Source organism: Neodiprion lecontei, chromosome 4 (genome assembly GCF_021901455.1).
Source record: "Neodiprion lecontei isolate iyNeoLeco1 chromosome 4, iyNeoLeco1.1, whole genome shotgun sequence".
Classification (NCBI taxonomy): Eukaryota; Metazoa; Arthropoda; class Insecta; order Hymenoptera; family Diprionidae; genus Neodiprion; species Neodiprion lecontei.
In genome coordinates this window covers 23,115,578-23,125,196 of record NC_060263.1, presented here as the reverse complement: position 1 = coordinate 23,125,196, position 9,619 = coordinate 23,115,578, and the positions used below count along the sequence as shown (strand labels likewise).

General features: G+C 34.0%; 1 protein-coding gene across 1 annotated transcript; it reads left to right on the top strand.

The window, feature by feature from the left end:
• Window positions 1–398: 398 nt before the first annotated feature.
• Window positions 399–9,106, top strand: LOC107226254 (oxysterol-binding protein-related protein 2). Its single transcript, XM_015667012.2, has 9 exons — window positions 399–1,203; window positions 2,999–3,197; window positions 4,167–4,276; window positions 5,360–5,518; window positions 5,607–5,807; window positions 6,639–6,828; window positions 7,305–7,418; window positions 7,565–7,782; window positions 8,606–9,106. Exons 1-9 carry the CDS (start codon window positions 1,178–1,180, stop codon window positions 8,706–8,708), a joined length of 1,320 nt encoding a protein of 439 aa, XP_015522498.1. The 5' UTR covers window positions 399–1,177; the 3' UTR covers window positions 8,709–9,106.
• The last annotated feature ends 513 nt before the right edge of the window (window positions 9,107–9,619 follow it).

The following is a 9,619-nucleotide window of genomic DNA, read 5'->3' as shown; positions in this document are numbered from 1 at the left end:
TTTCGGACTACACGTACAGGGAAAATATTCACCAGTTTTATACATAATTAATCATTGACTGAAATTTGGATTGTAGATTGAACAAATTAATTTAATTCCTTAATTCGATTCTCTGTCGGGAATAAATTAAGGACCAATGAGCCCCACCCTCTGAGTTGAGAGGTTGGGAAGCGATAACGAATCGTTTGAAAAAATTTTCCAACATTGCGAATTGCGCCAGTCATAGCGAACGCAAATGATTGGATAAATCGGATAAATCGGATGAATCCGACCAAAAATGTCTGATTTAACGAAGTGAAGCCACGCATGTGCTTCAGCGACAAATCAGATAGTTACTCCACGGGAATTTCCGCCTTCCTGATACTCATGCCCAGTTTTATTGATGTACGCGAAGCAGCTTGTCAAGCACGCTTTCCGCCGTGCCACCCGCCCCTGTAAAGTTAGGTTCCCATGAAGTTGCGACCATTGGCGATATTGCATAACAGTGTTAATCCTCTGGACAAACAGAAGCAAATCCGTGTTATTTCAATTCAGTATCGAATATAAATGGTACATCGAGACCAATCTCCTGATAGCTACGAGACACAGTTTAGTCGTTCACCCGCAGGTGTTTTGAATTCGGATATCACATTGTTGCACCCTCCATTTGTCGCTCCATAAAAACCAACCCTCTGTATATTACAGCTGATTACATATTACGTAATAATCCGCGATACAATCTGTACGTCATTTTGTACGCGTGTGTTTGTGTGCGCGTGTGCGAGTGTGTGCTTCTACATTCGTACTTGCAGATTTTTACTTGACAGAATTTAACGTTAACTTCGGTTTTACACCATGGAAAATCTATTAATTCATCTTGTAATTGAAATTTCTTAGAAATTTCGGGGAATAGTAATATTTACCGAGGTGGTAAATAAAATTCCAGCAGCAATGCATCTGGCACGGTGATAATATCACATTTACCGTAGGACAGAAATTATTGACCAGTTATCGAATAATAATAACAACTACAAAAATAATAATAATAATAATAACATTGAAAAAAGGTATCGAACAAATTGGGATTCTCGGATGTTGGGTGTTAAAATAAAGAAAAATCGTAATCTCTTGGGCTCGACGGTTCAAATCGAGTATATAACAGAAATACATTTTTCATACTTAATCATTATTCCGTACGATGGCTAGTGGGAATCAACAGCACAGGTAAGTCGAATTACTTTTGCACAGCCTTATATGTTAATATGACATGAATAATTATTAGAAAACCGATTTTCTCAATTAAATATCTTTTTTTCCTTTTTTATGTCTCAAGTTTAAAAAAATATCATTTATCAGTGTTCCCATAATCTATTATTCATATAATTTTACTGTAATATATTTTACTTTCAACCTCCCTGCTCATGAAATCATCCTTACACGAATAGCAGAAAAACTTAATAACGACATAATTGACACAAGTCGAAGAAAAATTTAACTTATATATTATTGGTTATTCTTACATTTCAATAGCGTTTTTTTCTATCTTCTGTACGAACCTACATATCTGCAATTGTAACGGAACCGAGATTATATTTGCCGCTTCGTTAACGAATCAATAATCGACTAATTTATTTACGTATAATATCGTATTCAAATTTTACAAATACACTACTCTGTTTTAACATATAATTATAAATAGATGTGTGAAAAATATTACAATCCGTATAGCACGTATTCAACGTTAATTATTTACGGATTCGATTCTGATCAGCTGTTATTTTGAATGCGATCCATATTGCACATTTGACTCGTGTAATTCGGTGGCTTTGTACTTATTGTTTCGCAACATAAAAACGAATAATTATTTTTATTTCTTTCGAAACTTCTTTTTACCCTTGTGAAAACTTTGGCTTTTCTAAAAAGTTACGCGGTTTTTCACTCATGGTCGTCGAATTTTTCGCATCTTTGTCATGTGTTATCATATACATAGAATAATTCGTTGGGTAATATCTCAATTTTTAGATGCGCCCAAATTTTCGAAAATAATATTTTTCGCAGTTGGAGGTGAGAAAAGAAATCCCTAAGAAAATTTATTCCTGTGCGAAAATTTGAAATCTAATTACGAGAACAAAATGTGACCATTAATATGTTCTTCTGAATCACAAGTTGGGATAAGAGTAAAAACAGTTACAAAAATCACCAGTAACGCTATTCGCTTTGAAAAAATCTACAGCTGTGTTATCTGCACCAATGATAGTGGAAACGAACGAAACAAAATCCTTGCTATGTAATAATGGAAATGAATAGACCAAATCGAAATAACACAAACTATTAAGAAACCAAAAATTTGAGAAAGGTTTTATGTAATTAAAACACTCAAAATGATTAAGCTCTGATATTTTCAATCCGATTATGATATTTTTGAGCTTATTTTGTTTATTATAGAGATATTCAAAGATTTTTATAAACAGTTGTCTCCAGCGCAAATAAAAATATATTTATGTAAGTATGGTATAACAGATTTTCGTCAATATTTACATTTACGCGCCATAATTATACTGCACTATAATGTTAGATTTTTTGAATACTCTTCAGCCAATTTGCGGCTGTCTGAACAGCAAGCAAAACGAGCTTAGAAACAATAGAATCCTAAAAAAAAGACATGGAAGCTTAATAAATCTGATCGTAGCGATTGAAAAATCTTTTTTCAAAATTTTTATATATTAGCTTGTGTTATCTAAATTTGCTCATATGCCTTCTTATTATATAGTAAAAAAATGAGGATATTGTATTCACTAACATCATTGGTATTGGTTAAAATTTGTTAGAATGCTCCAATACGTTATATAATATATCTTTTCATCTTCATCGTGAGTTACGAACTTACATTGTCGAACTGTGAAGTTATACGTAACATATTTGCTGTCCTTGTCACGAGCAGTTTAAATAAATCTCCGAGAGATGTAATTTAGGATAGTCGAAAAATGGCCTTACATCTCTCTACTTTGATATGTTCTAGGACGTCTTTGCCAGCTCCTGGACGCTCCGAGGTGAACCTTTGCTCGGTATTGACACTGGGCAAAGATCTCAGCAAAATTACAATGCCTGTCGTTTTCAACGAACCTTTGTCCTTCCTCCAACGAGTTGCTGAGTACATGGAATATGCAAAGCTACTCAAGCAAGCTGCCATGGAAGAGAATCCTCTTGTTAGACTACAGGTAATCCCGAAGATGTTCCCGCATTGATCAGTGCAACATATCTGGGGCATTCCATGCCAAATCGACTGATTTTCATCTTGACCGATATTAATTTTTTTAGACTTTATTTTCGGTGATAATCGCACATCTAGAACCCCCAATTTGTTTTTTTTCCGTTTTATTTATCGATCGACTTGTGATCATATTAAAATTTTGTGATATCAAACAATAAAACTCAAAAATAATAAACAACAAGTATCAAGATTCCGAAAAGATGATAATTCATAATTGATTCAGTCATGATTCGATTAAGTAAACAGTATAATTTCAATTTTTTTCGAAACAGTTGAAGTATCAATGTAGTTGAATATTGGGTGACAATTTATGTATAACTTCAGTGATCTAAATTGTTTCCTTTCGACAAGAGCCAATGGTGATACTCATAAAATAACTGCCAACTGTTATTCTTAGCAATTTTTAAGCAAGATGGTAAAAAAAAAACTCGTCGTTTTCTGAAGCAAATTTCAATTTTGTTCGTGTATTTTTTGAATTATTCTTCATGTATTACTGCAGTTGATCGATTCTGTTACAGAGCCTTCCGTTTAAAAATAATTCTCCGAGCATTTGTACTTGGACTAATTTGTCATCTTATTAGGGATTATTTGATACTGTTAGCGTATTTACTTATGTAACGGAAACAACTAATCTCACAGTGTTTTCACTCTAACAAAAATACGTATCTAAGTATACTTGCATCGTTTAAAATCGTATGGAATAACAAATGTATTCGAATAAAAAAAAAAAAAAAACTACAGGAAAAAACTAATTTTGATGAATTGAATAAATCGATGAATTTTGATTGCTTAAAATTTCGCAAATACAGCTTATATTGTATATCACGGTATCTGAAATTGGAACCGTAGTATGAATGGACAACTCACCATATCGCTTGATATTACTGTAATCATTTTTTATGTGTTCTTTCTCTAGTACGTCTCGGCATTTGCAGTAAGCGCATTAGCATCGAACTGGGAACGCCTGGGAAAACCATTTAATCCGTTGCTTGGCGAAACCTACGAACTTCAACGAGAAGATTTTAGGTACAAGTTATTAATATAGGAAAATTACCAAACCAAACGAAAATTAGTGATAATACTGGTATTCCTGAAAACTAATGTCTAATTGTCAATGCACCTATGTGACCTATTAGAAATGATTTTTTTTTATATATAAGAACGTAAATTATATACCAACAGGAAACCAAAAAAATAAAAAAATTAGGTTTGTCTTTTTTTGGTATATAATGATCTCATATCTGTCATTTTTAGTGCGTCCATTAATTTATTGATTTCCCATTTAAATATAGTGAATAGCACAAAATCGAAGACAACACAGAAGGCAAAGTTTAAGAAGTTTCAAATTTTCTCCTCAGTTATTCTTCTTTACGTTTTTGTTTTTGTAAATTTATTCGGTACGTTTCGAATGAAAATGCTCTCAATTTTACTGTAGTAATAATTTAATATGTAAATATATTCTCGAGTTGACGAGTTAAACGAACTGTAAAAAAAGGCGTATTGCATAATCTTAATCAGAATTCAATAAGTAAATTACCATTTGACACGTTCTGTCATTTTCATTATTAAAGCCAATGACAGTGATCACAAATGAAACAACGTCTCTGCTGTGTATTGAAAATGATTTCAAGCAGATTCAATTACCACAAACTATGACACCAATATTTTGAGAAAAGGTTTTATATTGCTGAACAGATTCTCATAAATTGCGCGAAAACCATTAAAGAAATCTTACGGTATAGCATAGTTATAATACTCGTTCAATCATTTTCGACCTTCCAATTATACCCTTTTTTTTTTAACTTAATGACATCGCTATATCGGTTAATTCGTATTATTCAAATTCGCTCAGATTGATTACTATTACATAATAGAAACGTCGTTTAATATGCCCTCACTATTAATTATTTGAAACGTTCTTTCTCCTTTTCTTACTTAAGAACCAGACCGTGCAGTGTGCATTTCATCCTTGAGAATAGATTTGAAAACTGCGAATCCAACGACTACAGCAACAATTTTAAATCATAACGGCGCTATATAAACCGTATTTAAAATATTCCTAAAAAGTACACGCAACATCAAATTTCTCTATGATACATTTTGTTTCAGAATAATATGCGAGCAGGTGTCACATCATCCACCAGTATCGGCCTTTCACGCCGACAGTGAGGACTTCATATTCCACGGTAGCATACATCCGAAGCTAAAGTTCTTCTGCAAATCAGTTGAAATTCATCCGAAGGGTATGGTGACAGTCGAGCTGCCAAAGTGAGTTGACCAAAAACACGACACAATGTCAACGTACGACGGCGTTCGAATAAAGCGAAGAATCTGTAGAGTTGTGTTTGTTTGTTAGATGGAAGGAGGCTTACACATGGCAGAATGTCAATTGCATATTACACAATGTACTTGTCGGCCAATTCTGGATGGAACAATTGGGTGCACTAGAAATCAGGCAATACGGAGATGCTAACTTGAAGTCTACATTGTCGTTCAAAAGCGCTGGTCGGAATGGAAAAGACTTGCATAAAGTAGAAGGCTTCATAATGGATCAGGAGTAATTTTTACAGTTTATTTTTTTAAGATTACGTGACTTTGTGGGATTGGAAACGAATCCGGGGGTGTGGCTAGATAATATGGCACGTAAGGAACTAGGATTTCAGCAAATGGTTAAGGGTCAGACACGAGTACAGTGAGACAACTCACTGCAAGCTGTAAGACTAGCTTTTTCACACGGAATCAATGTATACTAAAAAAATTAAGGAGAAAGAGGTATTCTAAAATTATTCCAAAATTCTATCCTAACCTGGTGAAATTAACTCCATCGAACCTCACACTTTGTTGGTTTCCATCTTTTTGTACGTTCGAATGGCAATTGTCCGCAGATTTTTGTCAATAAGCGATACGAAGGATTTTTGGTGTCCGTGATTTAGAATCTAATGCCGCAATTTTAACATTAAGAATAGCGGATACCAAATGGCGGATCGACTTTGTTAAAATCAGTTAGAATTTCATGAAACCCCCTGGGTGCAAGTTTATTTTGATAACATCAATGCCATATTTTTAATTTTCAAAGTTTGTTTTACGATTTGACATAAATGATACCAAAAATGATTGGTGCCACTTTGTCATCGAAAAGAAGCTTCCAGTTATTATTGTTCGACCCAACATGAAAGGCGAAGAATGAGAAAGTGCTGGAATTTAAGGGGTTCATTTCACCCTCTGAGGACAGAATTTCGCGGATGTAAAAAAAGGCGCGTGGCAAATATCCCCCCCCCCCCCCCCCCTACAATCCTAAAAAGTTTTCTCAACAATGGATGATGACACGTCGCAGATTTTCATTGCGAAATATTTGTAGGAATTCTATTAAAACTGATTTTCTTTTTAGTAAAAAAAAATTAGTGTTTCTCTACGGTAAGTGGACTGAAAACCTACGAGTGTGCGAACCAATATTGTATGAAGAAACATTGGAGAGGATTAAACGAGAGAACAAAAGTCCTCAAGGTAGCCCAGGACACAAGAAAGTCCTGGCTAAATTACATAGTTTCAAAGTGGGCGCTTTCAAACCTTCTCATCAGGTATTTTCACCTCAATAAGTGTCGTAATTAAGTCCGCATTAAGTCCCTCTCACCGTTTGTATTTTTTTATGCAAAAGAGGCCGTAATGGAATAAGTATACATATTACGGAATGTAAAAAGACCATCTCAAGATTCAAGTTTTCGATGTTTCCGAGTGAGAAGTCACCATGGCAGTAAAGAAAATGATCTCTTTGCTTCTAATTTTCAACCCAATCAGAATCTTTGAGATTATAAATATTGGAGAAAAATTGCATTGAAGTTTTTCCAGGACGTAATCATAATTTGTTCAAGTGAAAAAAAGGTTCAATTTCTTGTATGTGTATATGTTTATTCGATCACGACCTTTAAAATGAAATCCTCAATTTTTACAATCGATAGTTGTTTAAGGCATAAGATTACTTATTTACAGATTGATTTAAAGGGCTTTTAATTAATTGTCTTTCGACAAATATTGAAACGAATGTTAATTACTTTAGGACGCAATCGATGAATCAACGGGAACAGAAGGGGATGATAGTCCAACTATTGATGAGATTCCAGGATCAACTACCCTTTGGAAAGTTGCTCCAAGGCCGCAAAATAGTGCCGAAGTGAGTATAAAGAAATATCATTGTATAAACATATTAAACATTCGTTTATAAAATGCATATTTAAAACGAATTCAGAGATTAAGCATGTTTCTCTTTGTTAGTGGTGAATTTCAATTTACTAATAACTTTGAAACATTCCGTTTCAGTTCTACCAATTCACAACGTTTGCAATGTCACTTAACGAGATAGAACCTGGGATGGGAAAAATCTTGTGCCCCACTGACTCCAGGCTTCGACCTGACATTAGAAAACTCGAAATGGGAGATCAAGATGGTGCAGCTGCCGAAAAAATAAGATTGGAAGAAAAGCAGAGAAGGTCTCGAAAAACAAGGAAACAAAACAGCGGTTCCGAATGGGCACCAAGGTACATACATACATGTAACGAACTGTGTTCTAGTTTTTTAAAGTACTAAGATGAACTCAATACTGACATACCTCAGTTACATCAGGAAATTTAAATATCAACTGAAAAGTGAGGGGTTAGTCACCATTGACATCCGATGACATATACATGCCCTGTAGTCTTATGCAATCCATTGTAATTCCTTTGTATATTCCATATTATCTTTGTAACCATTGAAATTCCTGTAATATTTTCTTACGATTCTCTTTGTATTCTTAAGATTATATTATTCGTGATACTTTAGATTCTTTTTATCCTTGTAATTTTCGTTATCACTTTTAATCCAAGAAATGGCCTGTGGCTTTTGGAAGGGTTTTTAATTCTTCGCGTCATCTTTGTGAATTCTGATCTTCTAAATCCTTGCAATTCTAGTAATTTTTTTAAATCCTTCGTTGTCCCCTGAAATCTTTGCTGATTTTTTGTAACCATTGTAATCTATTTGATGTAAGCCGTGTAGTCTTTGTATAATCTTCGCAATCCCCATAAGGGGTTTTATTTTTGTGACCTTATTACACAGTCCATGTTACTTGAATTTGCAAATAAAACTGTCGTCGAAAAAGTGACGTTATTTTAATGGAGGAGACGAGGATTGGAAGAAAAGCTTCGGTTGTAATTTTCCACTGGTAACGTAGTTTATGGATGGCCCCAAACTTCTGTAGTCAATTTCCAACCTTTGTAATCGATATCAATTTACGCTATTTTTACGTGGCGATTCTCCATCGCTGAAACGTGATCAAATAATTAACCGGAACATCAGGTATAAAATTTGTTTAATTATGTTCAGGTGGTTCACTACTGGCATCAATCCATATTCGGAACAAGTGGATTGGCTGTACCAAGGCGAATACTGGAATCGAAATTATTCAGACATCGAAGATATATTTTAGGTCAGTTTGTATAACGTGTAATTGATGTAATCGTGACGATTTGTAGTAAGTATGTAACTCATGTCGCTCGATATTAGGAAGCGCGAACCTATAGGATTGTACTCGGTGTATAATGAAAAAAATAATATTGCGCAAGCTGATATCACAAAAAAAAAAGAGAAAGGAATGGCTACTGACCAAATAAATTATCGTCTGTAAAGAGGAAGAATATCAGATGAAGCTAATTTATTGATATCTTGCCATGCTATCCGCCGGAGTCAACTTCCTTCGAAGTTCAAATGTCGATTGGTTTGTAGTGACAAAATAGTCATTAAAAAAAAAAAAAACAAAAAACAAAAAAGAATTACACATAAGAAGAAATCGATACTTGCCTTGAGAATCTACAGTTAAATATATTAGTTGGCTTCCAGAAGATACTGCAAAAGCGTGTAGCAGAATAGAAATGTATAACGTATATTTATTAGAGAATAACGTAATAGATGCTAGGAAAATTATATCGATATGTGAGTTAGTTGTAGGTTGCCTGAGTATAATTTAATTTAATAACGGACTGTTGTTTCTTCATACGAAGTTTATCGATTCTCGATTTCGTTTCCTTGGTTTCCTATTTGTGCAAAAGGTTTAAGGTGTATATAGTCATATTGATGTGATTACAGTTGGACATTGTATAAATAGGTCGGAGTATTTTACGTCCAGCTTGAATCGTATGCATACTGCAACCTTTGCAAATCCAACAACAAATTGTAATCCATGGTACTCTGGTATTAGCAAACCGTATACCCCTTACAGTGAAACTCGTACGCGTCTTATTCAAATCTGGATAATTTAGGCAAAATATGCTGAATCTATAAGTATAATCAATTACCACAGCATGACTTTAAAACCATGAAAATTGATAGTAATATACATAT